This window comes from Ambystoma mexicanum, chromosome 10, assembly GCF_040938575.1.
Source record: "Ambystoma mexicanum isolate Mex_15411 chromosome 10, UKY_AmexF1_1, whole genome shotgun sequence".
NCBI classification, from domain to species: domain Eukaryota; kingdom Metazoa; phylum Chordata; class Amphibia; order Caudata; family Ambystomatidae; genus Ambystoma; species Ambystoma mexicanum.
The window spans coordinates 1454905948-1454933362 of record NC_090932.1 but is presented as its reverse complement, the minus strand read 5'-3'; the positions used below and the strand labels follow the sequence as shown (position 1 = coordinate 1454933362).

Here is a 27415-nt window from a genome sequence, read left to right as displayed (position 1 = left end):
CAGGGGAGTCGGTAACCAGGGGTTCTTTATCTACCGGGGAATCTAGCCTGTAGGTTTCTAGGTTGTCCTCCTCATCTTGGTCCTCGTCATCCCCATAGTAGCCTGTCCAGTTTGTTCTTCCAACATGCCCAAATCTGGATCCTCATAAAGGGATGGATCTCCCGGATATTGAGAATAGGGCTGTATACTGAAGGGGTCTGAAGTAGGAGCTTCAACCCGGGACATCTTACTTGGGGGTATAGGATCATTAGAGCCTGAGGGAGTTGACCTTCGGGGGTAAAAGAGAGAAAGTGTTCAGGGTTTTTGGCGTAGAAATCTGCCAATGATGACATCCTTGACATGACTGTCTATGTCATCAGTAGACCACTCTCTTGAACTGGGAAAGATTCTTTCTTGAAGGCCTTTCCCAGCCTTATCTAGACCAGACCTACTGGTTTGAACAGGGGTCTTTGGGATAACAGAAGACCGAGACTTGTGAGGTAGACATTTTTTGAGGTATGGAAGTAGGCTGAGACTGGTTTTTCACCTTCCCTGTGTGTGGAATAGTGTTTACCCTGTTTTTGTCTTTCGACGCCTGCCGCCTAGGTTCGGGGGTAGTGTCCCTATCTCTGTATAGTCGAGGTTGGGACTCGGGAGCAGCCGTTGCGCGGCCTGTTGACGCTGACTCCTGCAGTGCGGACTGGGGATAGAGGTCGGTTTCGTCTTCCGACGATCGAACCTCCATTACCTTGGGGAGACGAGGCACTTCCAGCAACAGTGGATGGTTGCCTGGAGTCATGCAGCAAACTAGATCGAGAACGCCCAGAGGACACCGAATCGGACCATTCTGTATATGCCTCTTTCTGAGTACTCGGCGTATGCGTCGAGTCTCGGTTGGACTTCATGTGTTTTGTGGAAGTGCTGTGGGTAGCGCTTGTGTCGCCGGGGGTCTTCCCCATAGCCGCCCTGCCGGACGACCTTCCGAGGTCGGGGACTTGCGCTTGGCTGTCAATTGACGCCACGTTGCCCTCGCCGTCCAAAAGCACGGCGTCGGTGCCATCGTTGAAGGCGCCGCCGCGGCCATGGCCTCTTGACGCCTGGCATGGTGGGCCCAACGCTTGATCGAACGGTCCTTGAGTGTTTTCGGTTTGAACCTACTACACGCTCTGCAGTTAGACTAGACTAGGGGTGGTCCCTCAGTAAGGAGAGATTGCACGTGGCGTGCCCGTCAACCCAAGGGTACTTGCGGTTGCACTTGGGGCAAAATTGGAAAGGGGTACCCTCCATACGCACCTTGTGGCAGCGGGCTAACAAGTGTAGGAATATATAAGAATGCACCTATATACCAAAAGAGTGTAGAGTATGTCCACCCCTACCCTCCCTACTTGCAGGGCCGAAGTCAGAGGCCTTCCCAGGCCCGGGCCGAGGCCAGAGGCCTTCCGAGGCCCAAATCCGTCGTGCAGCTCTCGACGGTCGATTCTTTCTCCGTGCCGGCGTCGAGTGTGGATGTTCGGTGACTCGACGTTGGGGTGGAGAAATGGGGAAATATAACAATATTTTAGCAAAAGTATGGCTAAGGCCAGGGAACTCCGCAGAATGCTTCCAACTAGTATGGCGGAAAAGAACAATCTCAGGGTGCTAGATGCGTGTGGGATCATGGGTACAGTGGACGTCACACTAGGGATAGTATTACTGGCATGCCCTGTGTCAACGCCCATTTTCGAGTTTCGAAAAACAAACTATAATACTCCGCAGCTTCCACTAGATGTCGGCCTATGCACAGCAATATATATCACCCTATTTTATTGGTTATACAATGATCACCAATGGGGTGATGTCACAATAAATCTCTTTAATCACTTCAATCTCTTCAATCAGTAATGATAGGAAAAATAATGCAGCATAGAATAATACTTTGTGTATACTAGGTTCCGCCCTGCTTCCGGATGTAGAACATCGTGGTGGTGTTGTCAGTGAAGATCCTCACCACCTTGCCCTTGAGGGACGGAAGAAAGGACCTGAGGGCCCAGAACACCGTGCAGAGCTCCAAGATGTTGATGTGGAGCGACTTCTCCGGGAGACAAAGGCCTCTCGCATGAAGATCTCCGGAGTGTGCTCCCCAACCTTCCAGGGAGGCGTCTGTCGTCACCGTCACCTGGTGAGCTGGGGTCTGAAAGTCCGTGCCCGCCGACAGAAGGGTGTGGGTACTACACCACCGGATCGCCTGACGGAACGTCTCGTTGAGAGGGATCCTGTTCTCGAAGCTGCCAGTTGACTGGATCCAGCATCCTGCAAGGGTCTCATCCGAAGCCTGCAAAGGCGCACCAGATAAATGCAGGACGACATCATCCCGAGGAGGGACTTGATAGATCTTACCTTGGCCATGTCCGTGGCCAGCAGACGCTGCACTTTGCCCAGGTCCTGGTCCTTTCCTCCGACGGCGAGGCCAGCCGCGCCACTGTGTCGAGCTTGGCTCCCAGAAACAGGGCAACTTGCGACGGAACCAGGTGGGATTTTGGAAAGTTGGAGAATCCCAGGTCTGTGAGCAGCTGGACGGTCTTCGCAGTGTGCTCCACGGCGAGCTCCCTTGTCCTTGCCCGGATGAGCCAGTCGTCCATGTAGGGGTAGACGTGGATCCCCTGTATGCGCAGCCGCGCCGCCACCGTTGCAAGGCACTTGGTGAACACCCTGGGTACCAACTTCAATCCGAACGGGAGGGCCTTGAACTGGTAGTGCCGTCCTTGGACCACGAACCTGAGGAACTTTCGGTGTCTTTTTAGAATGGGGATGTTGAAGTACGCATCCTCCAAGTCCAACGACGACAGGAAATCGCCCTCCTCCAGCTGCCCCAGCACATGCTGGAGGGAGACAATACGGAACTTCTGTGCCTTGATGTACTTGTTCAGTCGTCGTAGGTCCAGGATGGGGCGCCATCCTCTTGTCTTCTTTTTTACGAGGAAGTACCTTGTGTAAACTCCGGAGCCCCGAAGCCTCTTTGGGACGAGCTCGATGGCCCCCTTCTTGAGCATCGCCCTTACTTCCAAAAGTAGCTGAGGGACGTGATTTTCCTTCCTGGCCACGGGTGGAACGCGAGGGCACTTCAAAGGCGTGCCCTTGGGCCAGGGCGTCCAGCACCCAACGGTCGGTGGAGATGGACTCCCACATGCTGACGAACCTCGCCAGCCGGCCTCCCACCGGGGTGCTTCGGCGGGGGCACGACCCCACGGTCGGTTCAATCTTGTTTGGAGGCCGTCTTGCCTCCTTGACTACGACAGGCACCACCTGACTTGCCGCGTCCCCTGTAGGCTTCCTGGGATGAAGATCTTGCCGCTTGGCGGTAAGTGGAGGAGCCACTGCCGGATCCCTTGGAGGCACCTGGTCTGCCGCCGGAGCTCCGAAAGGACGGCCGTCGTTGGAGCACTCCCAGTGCCCGGCCAGTCTCTGTCTTGATGGCCTGAAGGGACTCAAAAACCGACTTCCCGAACAGGTTGTTCCTGTCGAAGGGCATGTCCAAAACCTTGGTTTGTACGTAATGGCGGAAATCCGTGGCCTTGAGCCATCCTCGTCGTCTCAAGCAAACGCTGTTGCCCAACTGACGGAAACCGGTGTCGGCGATGTCCGTTGCCACCGTGATGGTGTGGTCCGAAGCAATCTCCCCCTCCTGTAGGATTTCAAGGGCCTCAGCCCTTTTGGCGTCCGTAAGGAAGTCTAACAGAGGGGCGATTTTGAATAGTCGTCGCTGCGGATGAGATGATCCGTCGTCCCATCTTGTCCAACTTCCTGCCCTCGCCGTCTGGCGGGGAAGTTGATGTCGAGGCCGATGCCCCCCCTCCCCATCTTTCTTCTTTGCCGCCGAGACGACCGAATCCGTGGTAGGTTGTGCCCGAAGGCACAAGGGGGCAGCGTCGGGGACCTGGTACTTCTTCTCGTACTGGTCCCTCTTTGCCGGTGCCGTGGCAGGGTTCTTGAGGAGGGCGAGCCCCTCATCCCCAGATGTCATCAAGAAGCGGTACGGCGAGGACCGTCTTCCTTTTAGCCTCGCGCCGTTGGTATAGGAACCCTTATTTCTTCTTTTCTTCTGGGCAGAGCTGAAAAAGCTTGGATGCCCTGGAAATCATGGCATGAAAGGATCCAATCTTGTTGGGCGGGGACGCCCAAGCAGGGGGCGACGGGGGAAACGTCCCGTCATCGCCTCCGTCGTCATCTGTACCTGTCGTAGCCGTGTCCGTGCCTGTATCATCCCCGTGGGTAGTAGACCGGGGGGAAGGCAGAGCAGGCCGCAGAGGTGGGAGAGGTGCCGTAGGATGCGTCGTCCTCTAATGCGGTGGACTCTCCGAAGGTCCTGGCTCGGGTTCCCCCGTCGGGTCTGGCTCACGTACCTCCGTCGGGGGAAGGGGCAACCTTGTCCTTATCTCCGAGCAGAAGGACTGAATCGCTGACAAAATGGCCACCGAGGTGTCCTGCGGCGCCGGAAACGACAGGCGCGAGGGCTCTTGAGTAGCCTTGTCGGCGACACCGTCGCTCGTCGCCCTCGTCGGGATCCCTCCCGATGGGCTGGGCCTCTTCCACGGCTTCGATGAGCTCTTCTTCAGAGGTCGTGTCCGTATCTACGATGGCCACCAGCCCCTCCCCCACCTTTTCCAACGAGGACTTCGTGGGAGTCTTCACAATGGGCTTGAAAGACTACTTCCTCCGCGGTGGCAGGGAGACTCTGGGTCCTGAGGGCTCCTCCACTGGTGTAGCCTCCACAGGCTGAGCCAGGGCCGTGGCAACATCTTCAATCAAGGTCTTAGCAGGGTGAATTAAGGCCATCGTCACCTTCTGGACGCCTGGGGCCTTCACCTTGGGGGGAGGGTCCGAGCCTTACTCCTCCCCTCTGCCGGAATCTACATCCGAACAACTGGGATCCGTTTCGGGGTTTTCTATGCCCCTCAAGGGTGAAGATTTCCTCGGTAAAGAAAAAATAATTCAGTTTTGTTTCTGATCGGTCTTTCTCAGTAGTAACCAATCAATGGTCTCTGGGTCATACTGCCCCCAGCCAATGACTGCCCTCTTCCTAAGCCCCGCTCCTAGCAGCCATCCTCAGATTTGGTAGCACGTAAAGTGGCAGTATGACCAAGTGTAGAGCCACAGAGGGGGTAGGAGGGAGGGTTTGCATGTGAATCCATGCCAGACCCATGCTGGAGAACAACAGTTACAAGTAAGTAACTTGTTCCTTCTCCAGCATGGGGTCTGGCATGGATTCACATGCTCATGAATATAAGAATACATAGCAGTACACAGATGCACAACCACGGGAGGTGGCAAGGCTCAACCTTCAGCATTACATAAACTCAACATTAAGCATCTCTTGCCTCCTCACCAGGCTCACCATAAGCGAACAGGTTGCGCAGCACTGCCTGGCCGACTCTGGACTCCTCCCTGGAATCCCGGTCGACGCAGTAGAATCTCACGAAGATGTGCGTTGACCACGTAGCAGCCCTGCAGATGTCCAGCAGGGGCACACCAGACAAGAAAGTCGTAGTAGCAGCGATCGCTCTGTTCGGATGGGCTCTCGGATGGCCGTGCAACATTACATTTGCCTGAGGGGAGCCAATAAGCAGGCTATTGCAGTAGTCCAGTTTGGTGTTTATAATGGCAGCTGCAATCATGGCCTGATTGGTCTCAGAAGGAGAAGGTCGAATTTGCTACAATAAGTGAATGTAGACCGAGCAAGAAGATTTAAGATGGAGAACATGTTTCTTAAAAGAAAGAAGAGTCAAAATAGAGCTCCAGTGTTTTTATATGATCAGAAACTTTGATGGTGTTACCTGCAATACAAGAACTACTATAAGCAGAATAAAGATGATTAAGTTTGACCGGTGTGCCCAGAATGAGCAATTCGGTTTTCTTGTTGAGGGCCAGGGGGGTTTTCGGCCATCCAGAGTTGTATGGCTTTAAAAAAGGTATGATCATCTTTAAATCCTTGCCATAGAGGCCTAACAGCTCTATGACAATCTGAGTGTCTTCTGCATAATTTGCGAAACGGACTTCCCGTGAGGATAGGAGATCGCACAGTGGTTTCATATAGTTATTAAACAAAAGTGGTGACAGGCAGGATCCCTGAAGGACCCCGCAGGTCAACGTCGCCTTTTGAGATGAAGCATTATCCTTGGTTACAAAGATAGTTCATGGACCAAGAAGTGATATTAACCCCTTGGATCAGAACACCTTCCGCTTTGACCAGTCTATCAGCCAAAATGGCATGATCGAGTAGATCAAAGTCAAAGGAGGCCGAGAGATCCAGAAGAAGTAGCAATTCTCGGCCGCCTTTATCAATTATCTCCACAATTTTAGATTTAAGATCAAGTAGGGCAGTCTAGGTTTGTGATTCGCACAGAACCCAGACTGACCGGTGGCAAGAATGTTGTTCTGCAGGACAAAGCTGTGATATTTATCAAGCGCAAGTTTATCCAAGATCTTTAAATTAAAGAAGGTATATTAGTGATTGGCGGAAAATGACTGGGATCTCCAGCATCAAGATTTTACTTTTTCAGTAGAGGAGTAATCCACGCATCCTCGATGCTATTTGGGACGCTAGCTTCAGCAAATGACTGATTAACAAGAGTAGTGACCCAGGGCATCAGGGAGTCCTGGAATTCTTGAAAGACATCTTGGCGTCGCAGTCTTGGCGTTTTTTAAACCCGTCTTTGGGGTTGTCGGAGCCGAAGACCAATAAATGATTTGATAATTCTCAACGAAATAACTGAAGCATGCTGTAGTTCACGAAGCAAAAGCTTACTCGGAAAAAACTGCACTGACACCAACGGGCGCTGCACATGCTTTTACATACCTTCAATGACATCTTCCTCGAGACTGAGGCCCTCGAGTCGACGCACAGCGCCCTCAGGCGAAAAGGTTTACCGACGCAGCTGAAGCTGGATATTGGAGATATCAAAAGATGAGGAATACGGGGCAGGACACAATCCATTTGAAAAGGTCTTTTCATAACTTGGACATCAGAAGAGCGGTTACATTCAATATGGAGTGAGCAAAGGACTTCAGAGCCTCTTCAAGCCTGTATCCTGTTATGCAAAAAATGAAATTGTAAGAAAGGTGCTGAACCATCTAAAGCCACGAGTTTCATGCATATTGGAGACCTTCCCTGTTTAAGGTCTTCCACCACCAAAAGCTCTTCATGCTCATCTTGCGAGAGCAAAGGCAGTCTCCATTGCCTTTCAGATATTTGCCCCCTAGTAGTCCATCGAAAAGGCAACTACTTGGGCTTCCCCATCGGTCTTCTGCTCAGACTACTGCCTTGACTTGAGTTCCAGAGCAAATGGTCAGTTTGAGCGAGCAGTCAGTTTGGGCAAGCAGTGCTCAACAATTTCTATATGGAATAAGGACCTTCCATCAAATACTCCTGTTCCAGTGCTTTGGAATCTCCCATCCTTATGGAAGAAAGGGGACAGGACTAGGAGTAAGAAAGTGTTACTCACTGTAGTGACTAATCCCCACCAGCTAAGAGTTACCTTTCCTTCATTCAGCTGCCCGATTTCCCCTCTTAGAATATCCTTTAGTTGTTAGTAGATCACAGAACTACGGCAATCTGAAAAAGACTGAAGGGCGAGTTACAGGAAGGCGAGGTTTAAACTACATTTGCAGGACCCAGCATAAAAATGAAGCACGAGCTTTTTCAGTGCCATAAAAAAAATAAACCGGTCCAGTTGAAAGACGAAATGTCCCTTAAGTATTGAGGAAAGGGGACAGGTACATTAGACACTAAGCCATGGTGAGTAAACTTCTTTTAAAGTCGCCTCTTATGGATGGAGTCTTAATCTTGCACCCATGTGTTTTTTGCAATCAGAACACCATCTTCAAGTGCTGGAGATTGATTTACACAGATAGTGAGGGCCCTGGCAGTTGGGAATACAACCCCTTTACTTGCTCCGATTAACTATCTTTACACTGTGTTCTTGTAGATAAAGAAACTCTCTGGTTTCAATTGAAAGGTCTCCACTTCCTTTATCAATTGCCAGTTGAACTACCTCGGGTGGCATCTGCCATGAAAGAAAAGATGCAGAAACATTGAACAGGTAGGAAGAGGGTACTAGACTGGTGAGGCCTGTTGTGGAGATTTGCCTTTTTAATTTTTTACCTCTAAACTATGCTTATCTTAAACAGGTTGAAATATATGTTAATCCAAAAGTGGCGAGGGAGAACAGTAACATTTTACCAAGGGTAAACATTTCAAGTTGAAAGCTACTAGATAGGCATAAAAAGTAACACACCCTCTTCGATTCTCTACATACCGTAGCACACCATCGCTTACTTGCCAATAGCTAGCAGACAATGCACATTTTGAGGCTGGGTTTTAAAAATATTTTTTAATGTGCCATGGGTTAAATGTACCACACTAGAGGGCCCTCAAAGACCCCGACGTGGCGTGCAAATTGTACAGAACAGGCAAGATCAGTTAGACTACATCGACATGCCGAGTACCAACTGAGTACATATTTTTGATTTAAGTGATGTAAAAGCTGTTTCCAATCTGACTACATTTAACCGGTAGCAATTAATACAATCATTAACAATACCCGTCTTTCCCCAAACACACAGACTAAGACAAACAATATGGTAAATAAAGCAACTCTGAATAACCTTTGATTAAATCCATGTGCATTATCAAAAATAAAACACACAGTTCATCATATAGTACAGCAAGCATTTACTCAACTAAGATAAACAAAGGGACATTAGGGTAGAAAGTTACCTTAGGGCTGTAGGTTTTAAAAACTCCTTCATATAAACCTCCATTTTTCACTTGAACTTCACATTTCGATCCCTAAAATGTTTTGAAAAGGAGTACAAAAAAAGATATAAAAAGTTGCATGACTACCTTAGAATAACTGAAGTGTGCACCTCTGTAGGCACGCCAGTACAAATGGTTGCTAAACAGTTAAAAAGCAAATGCTGAACACTCAAATTCCATGGCACGCCAAACCAGCATTATTAAAAACAGTAAATTCGGCTTTTGCATGGAATTTTCTTTTCCATGTTGCTAGCTACTGACACATGCCCAGGGACTAGCGTGAAATAATTATTGCCAACACATACTAAAAGGAGTATCATAGGACCGATAAGGATACATGTAATAAGGTACTCAGAAGGAAAAGTATCGCCATCGTTTCCATGTTTTGCTGCAGTAAAATTTTACTTTGGCAAAACAACTTTATTTTTTGGGCGTTTTTCGTATTATTTGCTGGGATCGAAATTAAGATTGGGTAAGCAGGAGCTAAAAGCAGCTGCTGGGTATTCAGCAATAACCTGTGACCAGAAGCTACCACTGGGGAACAATTAGCTAGTAAATCGCATTGCACAAATTTAACTTCCATATAAGCCACAAACATTAAGACCTCTTATGCTTTAAATGTCCTATAGATGTGTCCAACTGTTTATGTATAGATAGTCCCAAATGCAGAGAGTTAAATTCACATAGGTGGGTTTGTCCATCAGTTGCCATGAGGAGCTAAACGTAGCTCCTGGTATCCAAGTAACCAGGCGCTTCTAAGCTACAAGCAGGAGCTAAATAGATCCCAGATCCCCTGAATTTCGAACCCCGATATGTTAAATCTGGGAGCCCCCACCAACCCAGCCTGCCGCCCTTCTCGCCCAATCAATGCCCCGACCCTACATGTGTATTATTTACATCCCCACAAAGTACTTTTGTCGAAGTAAACCACCAAAAAATATTTTACTTGAGCAAAACGACTGCACACCACACCATCATATTAAATGAAGCACTCGCACAAGCTACTTGTTTTTGCCATTAGACACACAGCTAACACATTTTTTACTATATCATTTATCCCAATGTCCTTGCATCCTATGTCCAGGTAGTGGCAACAATTGCAGGGCAATGGGTACGGCTGGCAAAGAAAAAGGATGTGTTCCTTTTGTGCTCCAGTTCAATAACTGAGGGGTGAGTAGCTCGGAGTCCCCCACCCCCTTCCCAAACCTACCCTGGCTGCTACACTGAAGGAAGCAGAAAGGCAGTGGGTGAGGAAAGATTGCACTCCTCTTTTCCTTCCACAGAAGCATACTAAGAAAAGAATCGACTGCGCCCCAGCCTTAGCGACCTCAGAACTACAGCATCTAAGTCAATGCCTTCGAGCAAGGAAAAAAAGATGAACTGTGGCAGGGTAGTCTATCATATTTAACGTCTCGCTATCACATTTTCAATTCCCTCAAAAGAAGAAGTGTTTGAAAATGGGAGTCAGAGGTCAGCAAACTGAAAACATGCTTATCTAGCCATTGCGCCTCAGTGCAGCCAGCATGTGATGATGAACATTGCAACAGCCTGGTGGTCTACATGAAACAAATAATTGCTCCACACTGCTACTGAGATCGCAGTTCCTTTCTCATGCACGTTCAGATTTATCACTAAACAGCCTACAGTCCACGTTCACACTCTGGCAGAATGTTAGGCATTATCTTCATCGAGTATCTGATGTTTATGCACATGCCCTCTGGCTGAAATGACTTGAAAGTTCCATCCATGTTTCACAAAACAGACCCTCTAGAATGAAAGTGGGCAGAGATATATGATCAACTTTCATGTTAGGCACTTCAGATCTACCCAATTCTCAGTAGACTAGCATAGTATCACCAGCACTATATTCACACAACATGGAACCTTTTGCACCGTGCCCTCCTTTCCGGAGGTGGTATCTGAATTTCATCTGAACCAAGAGATTTTCCATCCCAAACAACATTCTTCACTGACCGAGGATGCCTTGCATAATCTGGATGTGTCAAGTACTCTAAAATTCTATTTAGAAAGGACCAAGTCGTTCAGAAAAACAGAACAACTTTTTGTCGCATACGGTGGTCTTTCGCCTGGTAATAAGGCTGTAAAAGCTTCAATTGCCATGTGAATTGTCTGTGTTGCAAAGGCTTATGGCTCCGCTGAGATATCAGGCTCATTTCAAAAGAGTCAAAGTGGCATCAGTAGCCTACAGAAATGCGTAGGGTTGCTACTGGGGCTACACCTCTTGCAATCTGCAAGCATTATGCTCTAAAAGTTTCTTCAAGGGAAGATTCTACTTTTGGTTAAGGGGTACTTCACAATTTATTTGCTTGAATCTGATATATATTCGGTTTCCTCCACACATGCTATGATCAAGGCTTTTTAGTCTGGTCCTAACCAGTTGATAAGGAGGGAGAGCAGGACGACAAAGAAATACAAAATTACCTTCATGGTGATTCAGGTTCTCCTAGTCCTTGCTCTCCCTCCTTCACAACACCCACCCAGCCATCCCATGTAAAAGCATATGCTTGATCACAACCGCCAGTAGGCGAAGAGAGAAAATAACAAAGGAAGTGGTTGTGGGGGTGAAGGGTGGCATTCATGCACAGAGGGACGCACCTGCATAAAACAGTCCTATAACTAAGTTCTTATAGGGGCAGCTGTCTTTTGAAACCAGCATTTTCCGAACAGCCCTGTGGATGCACGCAATCCCAACCAGGTGTGAAGGAGGGAGAGTAAGGACTAGGAGGAACTGAACCACCATGAAGGTAATTGTTCATATTTTCTCTTCAGTTGGCTTTGCATTACTGCCACTTTTAAAGTTGGCATATTTCACTACATTCCAGTCAGCAGTGATTTTTTTTAAATTTTTTTTGGTAGGTTCCCCAATGCCCCTCTCCCCATTATTTGTCTATACCCCACCCATTAAATGCCCCCCCCTATTTATTTTTTACCAAACATTTTCGGCAAAAAGTGCTGCAAAAAAAAAAAAAAAAAAACTGGTGATGAATGAACGTCGTACCGTGCAAAGGACCACCTTATCTCTATGAAAAATCAGATAAGGTTCCATTAATGACAGAGCCTGAAGCTCTCCTACTCTTCTCGCTGATATAATGACCACCAAAAATGCAGTCTTCCATGTTAGGAGGTCAATATCACATGATGCTATAGGCTCAAATGCTTTGTGCATTAATGCTGAATGAACGAGGTGGAGGATCACGAATAGGTGGATGCAAAAGAAGAAGCCCTTCGAAAGGTCTTTGAATTGCCTCGTATGATAATGAAAAGGATTTCTCTTCTCTATTCCGATAGGCACCTATGGCTGGCAAATAATGTTTACAAGTGTCTACTTTCACTCCTCAGAAATGACATAAGACATCACATCCTCAGGAGTTTCCAATAGGTTTAAACTGCGATCTAGTGCCCAATGGCAAAAAAGCCAACATGTCCGTCAATTTTGCTTCTTAGTGGATGATTTCCAAAAAGGGGTCATAAGATTTAGATTATGTTCAGACAAATGTAAATGAGTGAAAGTTAAGTCTTCAGGAACCAAGCCTTCAAGTTCAGCAATTGAGGTGAGGGGTCAAGCACCTGCCCCTTCTACGGAGTTACAAGATATGCACTAGCTGCCCTCACTAAATCCAACAGATCCTGAAACCAAATATGATGCAGCCAAAAACTGACTACAAGGATCATTGTAGAGTTTTGAGTTGTTTTGAACTTCACTGATGTCTTGTGTATCAGGCGAAGTGGTAGAAAAGCATACGTTTTGTTTGATCAGTCCAGCAGTAGAGCATCTCCCAAAGAGTGACTTCCCTGTGCCTAATAAAAATAGGGGCAGAGAGCATTGTACTGGGTTAGACCACTTCTCGAATAGCACCTTCCAACCACAGGTGGTTCACACAACCAGGTCTCCTGAAAGCATATTAGGTCATATGCTCCCAAAATCATGTCACTTGCGGATAGGAGATGAAGATGTCCTCGTGTTCCACGAGCACATTTTATGGACTGCTTCTGTTGTCCTAACTTACATTTTCCTCGTTGAATGTGTTCATCTCCAATAAACTGCTATTTTTGCTTCTTTTCTGTTAACGCTTTTGGCAACCAGGACCATATTCCTTTCATTGGGACACATGTTGGTGGAAGTTCACTCTCGATTTTGTTTTGTTGTTGTTCCTGATTTTGTTCCTTTTGGGCTGTTTTCGTACCTCTATGGGTCTTTCTTTATGGGTCTTTCTTGTATCTTCTTGTTTTTGTTCCTGATTTTGGTCCTTTTGAGAGGATGTTTCCCTGGCACTATAAGTTTGTCTCTTATCTTCTCTCTCACTTCTTCCGTGGTGGATGGTTTCCTTCGGGCTCAATGGCTTTTGCCCTTCTCGCTTTTGCATTACTCGCGTCTTTTCCTTTACTCCGGGACTTGTATGACTTTTCTTTGTTTGAAAATTGAAATTGCGCTGTTTATTCGACTTTATGTCCGGAGATTCTTTCCTCTTCCTTTCTTTACTTTCGTGGTTCTGCCCTATCTGCGTCACCGGATACACTCTTAGGTCGTATCCCATATTTTCTAATTCTCTTTTATTTTCAAGAAAGGTGTTTTTTAGCTTCGTTGACGCTATATGCAAGTACGTTCTGGCCTTGGTGTTTCTATGGTTTGGCTCTACCACAAGTAGCTCTTCTGCTTTGATATATTTTAAGTTTCGGATGTGTTTGAACAATTTTAACACCGAATTTCTATTTAGTGTTACCATGTCCTCATTTTCTTCCACTTGAGTTAGTTTAATCTGCCATTTCGCTTGATCCCATTTCCTTGATTTATGATTAGACCATTTGGTCCTGGCTCTGTACTGCGAACTCATTTCCCCTGAGACCCTTGATGAATTCGCAGAGGTCTTTTCATTTTCTCCACATTTGCCATGTTTGGGTTTCGTGTAGACGCGAATTGGCGTATGCCCTCTTGAGCTTTTACTTTTACTCTCTTGCTCATCTTGGCGATACTGAAAAGTCATCACGCTGTATCCAGTTGGAACGTTTACCCTCACGGGCCTCTGGTCTTACACGGGAATGATGAACTACCTTCTCTAAGTTTCTGCTACTCCGATTTTCTGGTGTTCTTGATCTAGCCCTTTCTCTCTCCTTTTTTGTTTCCATCATTTGTTTTAAAAAATGTTGTCTCGAAGTTTGTTACCTGTGTTTCTTTTTTGTTTTGACTGCTGATCTTTACCATTTTTTGTTTTTTAGCGTTGTTCATTCGTTTGTGAATTTACCTCTGTGTTGTTATCTGCTTTATTTGTTTTACTGGCAGATTGTGGATTCGAAATATTAGAAGTTTTCTTTGGGCTCATGCCTGATGTAGAGTCTTCCGACACATATTGACTCAGGTTCATCAATTCCTCGTTTGCCAGAAAATCATTAGTCGTCGTAGGTGATGGTGTCTTGTTCGTTTCCAAACTTTCTTGTCTTCTCCTGTGTTCTATATTTGTATCTGATCTCTCCCCAAGACATACTTTGTCTTTGTGGTTTACTGGCCGCTTAAAAACTTGAAAAATCGCTTCTACTGATTGAGTACCAGGCTTGGCCAGCCTAGGTGACAGTGTCTTTATTCCCGTTTTTTGGGACGGTTTTTCGCCCTTGAGATTTTCATCCTGGTACTTCAATTATAATTTCTGGTTTATTTGAATTCAATATAGTGTCTGGATGGCCTGGTTGGGTGTTCATCTCTGCTACTTTGGTGGCATCTTCTACTGATTAATTACTCGCTGTTAAATCTATCATGGTAATTGTTTGAGTCTCTATAGTTTTTCTTGCTACTGTCTGAGCCTCACCTTTCCGGCATGCTTGTTTAGGTGTAACTGATGAATCTTGGTTCGCTTCTCGGTTGTTTGTTTTTCTTACTTCTAGGGCCATGATGTAGGCTTCTAAAAAGATGACTTTGCTATACATCATTGCTTGAATACTAGTGTGGTCCTTCAATGAGTCAGCGATGGCTTCATAGAGCTTCATAAATGGAGAGAGTGCTATGTTTACCGATGACATAATGGAGAGTAGATCAATCTTTTTGTTTAAATGTTCCGCTGGACTCTGAGCGTTGATGCATTGAGGATCTCTTTGTTGGGGCGTCAGTAATAATTGTTGTCATATTTCCCACCTGATTTTTTAGCGGTCCAGCTATGTCCAGTGAGCACCTTCGATTCCCCGTCATATCCAGTCGGGGGCTAAGTGGTTCATTGCCCCACGGGTTTTGATGATGGTGCTGCAAAGGTTTCTTCGTTTGAGCCTGAACTGGTATTGTCAAGTTGGACGGGGTTGGTAGGTCTACTGAATATATATTTTTCTCCATCTTGCTCAGATGTCGTTCCCGTCTAGTCCCATCGATTAGTTTCGAATCGGGCTCCTGAAATGGTTTAGTAGGCGTTACGTAATCTGGTTCAAACGTACCTCCTTTATCAAGCTGTGAAGATGATGTGGTATCTCCTTCCAGCGATGTTTTATTTGACTTGTCCGTCCCTGTTGGTGTACCACCAGAGACTTCTACTTCATCCCCGGTGTCCGATTTTTCATATGGAAATTCTATTTACAGTTGGATTATTGATTTCTCCTGCTCCCTGGCAATCGAATTATCCAGTTTCTCCCCCTCTTTTCTCTTTTCTATGTCGGTTTGGGGAAGCAAATCGCCATTAGGCGTCGCCGTTTCTTGTGAAGTCGTTAGGAGGAGTGGTGACTTGGATGTCTACGGCTCTTCCCTTACTCCTTTTTCTAGTTGGTTTAACGACCCATCTTTCTCCTCCAGTGGTGAAACATCCCTGGCACTTTGCTTTTCACTGTTTTTCCAATCTAGTCTTCGTAGTTTAGAAGGGGGTAAGTATTCATTTAGAGCATCGAGAATCTCCATATCAGATAGCTCCATGTGATGTTGTCTATTAACCGCTTTTGTGTTTACTCGAGACGTAAAATAATTTGTCACTGAATTTTTTTCATTTGTTTTTGTTGAAATATTTACCACCATTTTTACTTTTGGTGGTAATTTTAACCATTTGCCTTTTTCTGTATTTGGGCGTTTTACTGACTTTACTGGCCACGAGAACTGCTTACGTGTCAGTTTGATCGTCCTTATCGTCTATGCTGCCCTCCGCCTCCACGTGGATCACCGCCACCACTTGGACCCGGGCCGGCTTCAACTCCGGAGGTGGAGACCGGGGGGTGGCCAGCTCCCACACGGCTCCCGCCGTCCGAATCTCATCCCCAGGGATCCGCTCCTCCACGTCCTCCATGGGTGCCGTCTCACCCCTCGAGCAACTCCTGCCCTCCCCCCCAGCACCTGACACGGACGGGGGGCCCCTCCTCCGAGAGACTCCACCATGCGGTGCGGCTCACCCTGTTGGGCCGCGCTGGGAGGGATTCGGCTCGGCTCGCCGGGTGGTGCGCTCTGCAAAGACTCCACAACCTCCCACCTCCTTGGTTGCTCCCCTCCCCACTCATGGACGGGGGACCGACTCCATGAGCCCCCGGCATCCAAACCGACGGATCCCCGCGCAGGTCAACCAGGTCAACCAGGACCGGGACCGGCTCCAAGACAGGATCGGGATCAGGCTCAGGTAATAATTGCGATGATAGCGATGACTGCGGTTGTAGTTTTTTCTTTTCGTTTAGTGAGCGCGCCCATGATGAAGTCTGTGATGATTTTGTGGATTCTGTTTGTACAATTTGTTCCGACTGCGGGGCCAAAATCTGGTGTAAAGTCTGTTGGCCTCCCTTCTCTGGCAGACCCCGTTCACTGAGTCCGCCATTTTCGTTTGTCTTGGGACTACATGTCAGTATTCCCTCCTGACTCTTAAGGGTAATTCCTTGTTGTTTATGTGTCATTTTCGTACTTCTCAAGCACCGACCTTCGTCTTCTTCTCGGGGGGATTCATTTAGCTCAATTTTTCTGTTTGCTCTTGCAGCCCTGACAGTCATGACTGCAGGACTGCCACTCGTCGTCCGCTCCGCGGGTGGATGGTGATTTTAAGCAGGACCTCCCACAATAGTCCAGCAACAGAAAGAGGAGAAAGACTCTCCAGCACAGCACTGCAGGACTGCCACTCGTCCACTCCGCGTCCGCTCCGCGGGTGGATGGTGATTTTAAGCAGGACCTCCCACAATAGTCCAGCAACAGAAAGAGGAGAAAAGCTCTCCAGCACAGCAGGACTGCCACTCGTCGTCCACTGCATTTTCCCATTTACAACATTAAAACCCAAAAATACTGTGGCTGCATTGATGGGTTTCAGTTGTAGTGAAGCGTTAGCCTGGGACTTTTTCCCCCCTTGTCTCTCTGAGGCTTTAGCATTCAACGTTAAAGGATATGGTCCTTTGCCTTTTGATTCTAAGGCTGCCAACAACACTGAAGACTGAGTTGGTAAGTTCCCCATTAGTACAAGTATTTGGCATCTAGTGTTTTGGAAACGTGAGAGTCTGAGTGGGGTGTATCACAATGACTTGCCGGCAGCAGATTCCAACACCGATGGATCGAAAAACGGATGACTCTTCTTTCGGACTAGAGTCCAAGTCGTATGTAGAGGGGTCTTGCTGCAGAATCTCCAACGGGAGCAACTGCCCAAGGCCAGAGCCGGACTGACATCGCACCTCTGAAATTAACGGTGCACTGGCTGCCGTGGTTGTAGACCAGGAATCTAGTGCCGTCGATGACGGAGCAGTCACGGCGGTCGACAAAGGAATACAGTCGACAGAGGGACTTCTGTAGACAAGCCCCTTGGCAACAGAACAAAGGCTGCCACCGGCCTGGCCTTCGCCGGCGAAGTGGACCCTTTGGATGTGGAGCTGGATCGATGTTTAGAAGACTCACGGCCTGAAGAGGAACGGTGCCGGTCCTTCGACGACAAGGAGGACGTTTGAGACTTCACCTTCTCATCAGCCACCAAGGACTTGTGCGACAGCGTTACAGACTTCTCCGGCCTGGAACTCGCGTCCTTCGATTTTTCAACCCTGGGAGCCTAGTCCTGAGAGGGACCGCCCGACCCTCTACACTGATGCACCAACCTGGTGCAAGACGACTACCCGCCTTTCCTCACCTCCGACGACGGCCCTGCCATGAGTTTCTTAGAGGGGGTGGGGGGATTCCGCCGACCGCACCCTCAGGAGTGAAGGCGACACCTTCTCCACTGTAGTAGAGGACTTGCCCCTGTGTGCCAAACCAACCTCCGAAACCAGGTAAGTCCCCCTCATTGAGCCAGCAAATCACCCGTTGATTGCAGTCCTTCTGCGTCTTCTGTGAGAAGCCTTGACAAACCTCACTGATAGGCAATAAAGACAGTCCGCATGCCCATTCCCATCTTAGATGTTCTTTAGGCCGCCGGTCGCACATGGACGAAACGATTTCTTCGGGCCCACTGATGACATACTGGGCTTGGAAAGAAACAAAATGAAAGCAGGTGTAGAACACGAAGAGCAATTTTCTCAAGAGAAAACACAAGGTGATCCCAACAGTTTGGAGACGGTTGAAATCTGAAGGGAAGCCGCGGGGGCGGGGCTATTTATACTAGACGTCCTATTGGTGCAGCCTAAAGCACCCAAAAAGTCGTCTATAGGACACTCAATGTGTCCACCTGAAAGCCAGAACGAGCCAGATGAATGGAAAACACCAGAATGTGATCAAGAGAGCAGGTGAGGAGATCCAGCCCTATGTTGCGAGCCCAGTGGCAAGATCTAGTCCATTTGCCATTATACCGGGATAGAGTAGACTGCCTCCTAGGCACTTGGTATGATGTCGCTGAAAAATGAGCATGCTGTAACCTCAGCTGGTCAAGAACCAGGCTGCAAGGGCCAGCCTGGCAGGGTATGGGGGCTCCACCTCCCAGCCCTGCTGCGCAAGGAAGCCCCTGCTAGGGACCGGAAGATGGACAGGCTCCTGGGAGCACAACTGCAGAAGGTCCAAGAACCACACCCTCGACAGCCTGTATGGGGCTATCAGGATGGGGCTGCAGCCCACCGAAGTACGGAATTTGCAAAGTCTGTTGTAGCAATGGTGGAGGAGGAAATGCATAACACCTGCAGTAGTGTCAGCAGAGCTCGAACGTGTCCCCTTAGAGACCCCTGGCCCGCCCATGAGGCAAATCAGGGGCACTTAGAGTTCCGAGTCCCGAAATGGAAAACCCCATCTCTGGAACAGGGGCAACAAGGAGTTGATGTGCAACTCCCACTCTTAGGTGTTGAACCCCAGACAGCTCAGCGGGTCTGCTTACACGTTGCTGTCCCCCCGAGAGTTGGACTGCTGAGATCTAGATACCTTCTGTAAGTGCCCAAACCCATATTGCCACTGCCTCCATGCACAAGATGTGGGGGGCAAAGGAGTGGCGGGGACGTGTACCTCCCTGGCCAGAAGTGCCCTCCTGCCTTGCGGAGGGAGAGGAGCCTCTTGGGCGTAGGGAACACCTGATGAACCGCTGTGTCCCAGCGCACTCGAAGGAACACCAGATCCTAGGAGGGAATAAGCTGCAACTTTCACAGGTTGAGGGAGAGCTGGCTTGACCAGCCAGTCGTCCAGATAAGGGTATAAGTTGTGGCCCACCAGGAGGAGACTACCAGCCACCACATTCAACTGTTTTGTGCACACATGAGGGGCTGAACTGAGACCGAAGGGCAGCGCTTTGTACTGGAAAAGGTACATCAATCGTGGTAAATGGTGATATGAAGGTATGCATCCTTGAGGTCTAGGGCACAAATCCAGTCCCCTGCACACAGAGTCGTATATGTATGCGAGAGTAATCATCTTGAAGCGTTTGTGCGGTAAAGACAGGATGAGAAAAGACAGGTCCAATACTACCCTCAGGCCAGCTTTATTGTTTTTGGGTACCGCAAAAATCCTGGAGTAGAAACTAGAGCACCTGTCTGACCGAGGAACCGGTTCCACCGTCTGCATCTCCAAAAGAGAAAGGATCTCCTGTAGAAGGACCCTATCTGACACAGGAGGACGAGACGATGACGATGGTAGAGAAAGAGCAAGCCTGAAGCCAGTGGAGACTACAGAAAGGATCCAGGGACTCTTGAAAAGAAGGCTTCCTTCTGCCCTGACTTTGTCAGGATGGCCAAGGACTTGGCGGTTTGGAGGTTTTTTTCTTTGTCAACTCATCATCGGCAGATAAAGGATTCGCTATTGCACATCAGATTCATATTTAGTGGCATGCATCCATGCCATCCTCATCTCGACACCAAAGAAAAGCCCTTTGCTGACTGGGTCGATGTGGGTGACCGAAGACTCCATGAAGTCCTGCGCAACGGCCTGGGCATCCGACATACCGGCCTTGAAGGAAGCTTGCCTCTCCAGAGCAAGGTCCGGCAAAAACTCCCAGAGCATCCGCAACAGCTTCTGGTTATCTGCGGCTAAAAGGGCATCAGCATTGGCTTGCTGCAGATGCAGTCCTGATATGGCATAAGAGCGTTTGCCCAAACACTTGAGGACATTGTCGACCTTGGACAGACAACTGGAGGTGGCTCCCAAGGAGTAAGACGACTGTTTGGAGTAGAGGTTGGCTGTAGTCGCCACTGACTGCGCCGGAGGACGGGAGGCCAGGAGGATTGGCTCTCTGTCCGTCAGCCTGAACATGCTATCCAACTTCTTGTTCATCTCAGCGTTGGCCCTGGGCTTCTCCCAGAACTTTCTCGCTACCCGCAGGACAACCTTCTGGAAAGGGATGCCAGACTGAGTCGTGGTATGCTTGCCCAATACCTCTGCTAGCACTCCTGACTCCTGGGGAGCTTCTTGGGAAAGAGGGATCCCCGACGAACTCTGCTAGGCCCTGAAGGCGGTCATGAAAGTCCGACAGGTGCCAGGGGTTCATCGTCCTGGGCATCATCGTCATCATTGTCCACCCGCTCTTTTTTTTTTATATAAACAGAGGGGAGTGCGGACTCAGACACCAGAGCCGGTGCTAAAGACAGGTCCAACAGCTGTAGAGGGGGAGGCAATGGTGGTACAGGAGGCGGTGGAGGGGTCTGAACAACCAGTAAGGCCTGGACCGGGGGAGGGTGTAGCACTGGTACCGGTAGCTCTGGAGGAACAGGCGGAGGGCCCAAAGGAGGAGGCTGTGGAGGCACCACCTCCTACACTATTTCCTTGAGGAGCCCGCCATCTGTGGGGAATGCATGAGGAGGAGGAAGTGCTCAAAGAAGCAGTCCTCGCTAGTCGCCGGATCCCTAGGGGACCAGGCCTCCGAAGCACTAGGTCTCTGATCCTGGTCATAGCGGCAAGGCACGTGAGGCGTGCCACCATAAGGCTGCGATGTGTTAATGTGCCCTTGAGGCGACCAGATGCCTGAAACATACAATCCGCCGCTGCTTCCAGAAGGAAGGGGACTGGGACCTTCTTGCAGGCCCATTAAATGGGCGATAGCACGGGAAGGCCCCTGGTCGAATCCAAAATGGCCACCGGCCTAGCAGACTCTGCCATGTGCCTATCTGCCATTTTGCGGCCTTGCATCACTTACTGGACCAGATGGCGCGAAGGCCCAGAGCCACGTGCAGGCTCAGACATGGAAGGACACGCCTTGGGTCCCGAACCCGAAACAGAAGCGACCGCAGATCACTCTGGTAGATGGTGAGCTCTTGGCCGGCTGGGCAGTAGTCAAAATGCCCCTACTCATGACCTTGGAGCGAGCCCTGAAAGGCTGTGCACCCTCTGCACATGTGCCGGTACACACTGGATCGTGCTCAAGGGGTTGTCCAGGCTCTTTCCTCTTCGAGCCAGAACCTGATGATCCTTTACCCCTTGAGGTCGTAGAGGACGAACTTGATCGCCCTTCAGAGGACTTCCAGCCAGGACCCCTGAGCCCCACGGCTTGGCGCCTTGCCTGTAGGGATCCCGAGGAAGGAGTCACCATGCCAAGGAGCCGTACTAAACAAAGGGCCTACCTTGTCTTGACGAGAGGTTCTGGAGACAAAGTCTTTAAGATGTGCTGGAGGAGAAGTGTGGAAGATCTCCTCCACAAAGCAACATCTGATTCTTCCAAGAGCACTGTAAGCCGTGCATGTGTCCTAGAGGTGGTCGGGCCCCAGACGCTCAAGACAGAGTGCATGGGGGTCCGTGGCGGGGAATGAGCAGTCACATGAGGCACATCTCGTGAATTCTCCTGCATAACATTGAAAAACAAAAACAGAGGGGGAACAAGCAGAACGTTAAAAAGACTACGCCTAGCTGCAGGTTCGACACCGTTGGTGCAGAAAAAGGGACTGGGTTGAGGTGCCGGAGGGCGTGCCCTCAGGGGCACATGGCCGGGCTATACTGAATTTAAAGGGGGAAAGCTAAATTTTTCGCTGCCAAAGGTTCCGGTATCATCCAAATGTTGGGCGACGCCCACAAGGAAGGAGGAAACGCGACGGACGTATGATTATTAGCCAATATAGAGTACCACTGCACGTTGATTGCCTTATATGCAAAGCATCTCTAGAATAAAGATCCCAATTGTTTCACCAGAAAGATCGCATCACACAATACGGACTCCACACCCTACTCAGCACACCAATAACACCACCTATTGCATGCCCTGTAGTACCCTCTTGTCCAAGGTGTTACCAGCACCTTAATCTGCTTAGCTTGCACGTCAATGCTCTGCAAGGTGTCGCCGTAAATTTGCCACGCCAGCAATGCCAACGGTCCCAACACCAGGCCTTCCTTCTCTTGCTTTGGGCACTCAACCCAGGAAAATTGCTCAACAGGAGAGGGGTGTCATGGAGTAGAATCACACCCGAAACTATCAAAAGAGCATCAAAATAGTCTTCGCGAACATCAAACTTCTTATTGCAAACCGAGGGATGGCATACATCACTTTCCACCAATCCAGCTGGAGCGCATTTGTACCCCCTTGCTTACTGACCTGGCCACAAACTGTAGTAACACCAGGAAATAAGCGTTCAACTAGCAAACAAGTACACCTGAAGAGGACCACATGTCTATGCTCCTTAACAACTGTCTAACATACTGGTTCCTAGATTCCTTGAGGTGCCTCGAATTCCAGTCCACCACAGCATTCTTTAGACCCAACAAGTACTTGTATTGTTTGGATAGCACCCTGTTAAAACAAAGTGCCGAAACCCTCGTGAAAAGTCTGGTAATACTTTTAATTTCATCCCATGTAGTTTGTCTATGTACCTTACCACTGACCGTTTGTCCATCATTTAAAACAAAACAAAGAAGTGTATACAGCACATCTCTGGCCAGATGCCATTCAGCAAAGGACCTTGCCAGGAGCCCTTAGCAGTTCATATGCAAGCTGCTCTCCTGTACAAACCTCTTCGCAAACTGCGGCCTCCTCCACAGCCCCCCTTCTCACTGCCCCCACCCCACCCCAGCAGTAGTTCCAACTTCTCAGACCTACCCTCAGCTCAGACAAATATGGCACACCCACTGCATAACTTGCATATGGTTCAACCATCAAGCAATTTGCTACTTTGCTTCTTTCGAGAGAACTGCCAGGTCTGAATACTGCTGGTCTCTACACAAATATTCTCCCTTCACCTCTGTGGTGTAAACAGACCAAGCAAAATTGCTTGGTTCGTAAAACACCACATGCCTACCACCTTGCTAGCATTCTCAGTTCTACTCCTTTAATGACCTTCACATTACTCTGCCCTTCTCTTTTTTCTAGCTTTCTTACTCAGAATTCTTGGCTGTACCTTGAGTATCTAGCACCAAACCCAAGAACAGAGTCTGCTGGCTCGGAGTCATGAACAACATGTCCTGTTTCACAAAAAAAAGTCTCTCCATCAAGTCTATCACAATTGTGTGCACAACTGCTTGTTAATCCGGGGCATAGTTAACACAATCTCCGTATATACAACAAGTCTCCCCCCTCGCTGTCGCAGACAAGCCATTGCTGATCCCACCAGTCATCTGAAGCACCACTGTGCCAAATTCAGTACAAACGGAAGGCAACCTATCTTCCATATTCTGCCCAGCCACATGAACCTCAGGTAATCCTGATCACCCGTGCATACTGGCAAAGTCAAGTATGCATCCTTCAAACCCAATCATGTATGTCAGTACTGCCCTCCCTCCCAGAACCCTAAATCCTCACATGTTGTCTTAAATTGTATACTCTCCTTCATCCTGAAATGTGGATATACAATCCAACAGTTTTGTACATGCAAATAAATGACTCCCATCATTCCCATGTCCCATTTCTCCAAGAAAATACTGCTTTCAAACCCTGGTCTTACTAATGGCAAACCTACAATCGCACCTCTCTCTGTAGCGGTTGCACCTAATTTCCAGGCAACACAAGGTTCTTGAAGGAGGATCAAGAGCTATTGAGCAATCTGCTTTGTATCAATCCATTACCTGTGTATGCAAGCCCCCTGTCTGAAATGGTCCAGAGTTCTCCACTTACAATTTCTTGAAAAAAGACCTACTTTGCTACCCAAATGGAGAGACACAGTTTCTCCCTTTACCTGGTGACCTACTGCCTCACAACTCTTAACCTCTTCCAGCCCTCTAGTGTTGTGGGAAAAAATAAAGTTACTCACCGTAGTGACTAGAGTACTCAGTCCATAACCCCCTTACCTCCATCCTTGTGGGCATGCCCCAACATTAGGATGGCAACAGAACCTTTGGCAGCAAAAAATAAACTTCCCTTTTAAATTTAGTACAGCGTGTGGGGACGCTGCCTCAGGCGTGGGAAGGGCCAGCCGAGGCCCCGCCCTCCAGCGGCTCACTTCAGTCCCCTTTGAACACATTGGACGCTTTGATACCTGGCTACTCTTGGTACATATTAGCCATTGGCAAAATAGCGGGGGAAGGCAGGTGGGACGTATGGAGGAAAGGGGACTATGGACTACGTGTACTCTAGTCACTATAGTGTGTAAAAATTACTCATACGTCCTGTCCCTTTCCTCCATCCTTGTGGGCAATTCCACCAAACAACCACCTAGCTGTGATAACCTGCCACATATCTAAGCAACCTGCCTCATATCTAGAACGAAGCAAAAAGGTTCTTCAAAACCACCTGCCCAAACACTGCAATCGCACCTGGAGCTGGTGTCCAGTGAGTAGTGATTACAGAAGGCCGACGGAGTGGCCCAAGTAGCCACCTTGCTGATGACATCCCAAGAAGCAGGTCACTGAAACGCAACGGCTGTTGCTTTGGCTCTGACCACATGGGCATGAATCCTCAGGAACAGGTTTGCGCATTGCCGTGTACACCTCAGAGATTGCACGAAACATCCAAAAGGTGTTGGAAGCCTGAGAGCTGGGGGAGGAGCCCCCAAAAGTCACAAACAATGCCTCGGACTTCCTGAAAGGGTTAGAGAGATATACAACTTGAGAATACTCGAAGACAAAGGAATGCAGGGCTCTCTTTGCCTCAGACCGCGGGTTCGGGAAGAAAACCGGCAGGCATATCTCTTGTTTCAGATGAAATGAAGCAACCACATTGGTCAAGAAGTTTGGGAAAGTGCGCAAGATGACCTTGTCGTGAAAAGTGGTGAAAGGTTTGCACGAGGACAAGTTTATTAAACTGTACAAGTACGTTGGAAAAATGCCAAATCTAAACCTAAATCTAATATGGGAGCAAGCTTCAACATCAAACAAGGCAGTCCTAGTGGTGTGTGTCAAATAAAAGGACTTATACTAAAAAATAAAAAATAAAGAAAAAATTGCCAATCCTTACGCTAAACACAAAAAGAAGCGTGGGATAATGTTCATAAGGAAGTGTTCAGAAATAAGTCAGGATGCGGTAGTTGGGGTGTCCCTTGCCCACATTTTCAGCACAGAAATATTCCAGAGCACAGCACACGCTCAAGCTTTCTCAGCAAGAGTCAACAGTTCTGCTTTTAAGTACCGGGGCCTTCAGAGGTTAAGTCTCTTTACCAGAAAACGTCTCTTGCTGCAGTGGGCCTGATGTATTCAAAATTTACCAGGTTACTCGCCGTAGTGACCACCTTACTCCTAGTCCAAAGTCCCCTTTCCTCCATACTTATGGGACATCTCTCCGTCCTGTGGGACGGGACCGAAGCACTTTGTAAAAAGCATCACATTTTTTTCCAAAAATGTGTCCTTCCTCTCTTTCTTGCGCGGGGCCCGGCATGCGGCCGTAACCCCACCCATCTTGGCTCCGCCCCGCGCATCGCCCATCAGTCCTTTTCTATCGCCAGGTCAAAGACCGATAAGCAATAACAGAGGAACCTTATTAGAGGGGACGGCGGGCGGGCGTATGGAGGAAAGGGGACTATGGACTAGAAGTAAGGTGTTCACTATTGTGAGTAACCTGGTAATACTCCTACGTCCCGTCCCCTTTCCTCCATACTTATGGGAGATTCCCAAGCACTCCTTACAGAACTACAGGTGGATGAAAATACCCTTCACTGAAACAGGTTGTTCAGCACAGCCTGACCAAACTGAGCGTCAGCCCTTGAGCTCATGTCGAGACAATAATGCTTACAGAAAGCAGATGGGGAGGCCCAAGTAGCTGCCCTAGCGATGGACTCCCAGGGGACATTTCTGAAAAGCAACCGCGGCTGCCTTGCCCCGCACCAGGTGTGCATGAATACCCTTAGGAGGTTTCAGCCCTTGGACGGTGAAAGACTGTGATGCAGGTGGCGATCCACCGAGAAATAGTTGTCTTAGACGCCTGTTTGCCCTGAGGGGTTCCGAAGGTCACAAAAAGTTGAGAACTCCTAAGCTCAGAAGTCCTGTCCAGGTAGAACTTGAGAGCTCTTCGGACATCAAGACAGTGTAGAACCCTCTCAGCCTCAGAGGCAGGGTTCGGAAAAAAGACTGGTAGGGAAATCGACTGATTCAGATGGAATTCAGTCACAACCTTCGGCAGAAAAGCCGGGTTCGTCCAAAGGACTACCTTGTCCTTGTGAAAGACCAAGAAAGGGTGCTCCACAGACAATGCCTGGAGCTCACTTACTCTCCTTGCTGACATAGCTGCGACCAAAAAGGGCACTTTCCAGGACAAGTACTTGAGGTCCACAGTAGCCATTGGTTCAAAGGGTTTATGGCACAGCACCGTCGGGACCACATTTAGGTCCCACTGCAGGTGCGGATTACGAACTGGAGGGTAGAGGCGTGTCAAGCCAGCAAAATGCCTCTTCACCACTGGGTTAGTCAGGGAATAAGAACACTGGTCTGTAGAAAGATAAGCGGAAACCGCAGAGAGATAAGTCTTGCACGACAGAACATGAACCCCGGACTCTGCTAGGGAAGACACAAAAGGACAGCACCGTGTCAATCGTGGCCACCCTTGGATCCAACTTCTTCTCCAATCACCAATGACAGAACCTGAGCCATTTACTCCTGTATTGGGATCTGATCGAGGGTTTCCTGGCTGCCTGGATAATACGCATGTTATCCGTAGACAAATTCAGATGCTCTAAAGACTTGAACTCAGGCACCATGCCGCCAAGCTGAGCGATTGAGGGGTGGGGTGCCACAGCTGCTGTTCCCCTTGGTGAAGAAGATCGGGAGTTCTTGGTAACCTGATCGGCGGATACACCGACAGGTGTTGAAGCTCTGAGAACCAAAACCTGGCCGGCCACCACAGGGCTATGAGCAGAAGGGAACAGCGCATCGAATTCTTCAACCTCCAAATTGCCCGGTGAACCGGAGGCAGAGGTGGGAAGGCGCAGGCTCTCATGTTGTGCCATGGAATCTCGAGAGCA

The 27415-nt window shown here is 48.7% G+C and overlaps 1 protein-coding gene across 10 annotated transcripts in view; it reads right to left on the bottom strand.

The window, feature by feature from the left end:
• ATXN2 (ataxin 2) overlaps positions 1-27415 on the bottom strand; it is a 2542428-nt gene that overhangs the window by 2368862 nt on the left and 146151 nt on the right. For all 10 annotated transcript variants that reach the window (XM_069619525.1, XM_069619517.1, XM_069619521.1 and 7 more), the window contains exon 4: positions 8732-8803. In XM_069619525.1, coding sequence (XP_069475626.1) covers positions 8732-8803 — 72 coding nt within the window. The remainder of the gene's footprint in view (positions 1-8731; positions 8804-27415) is intronic.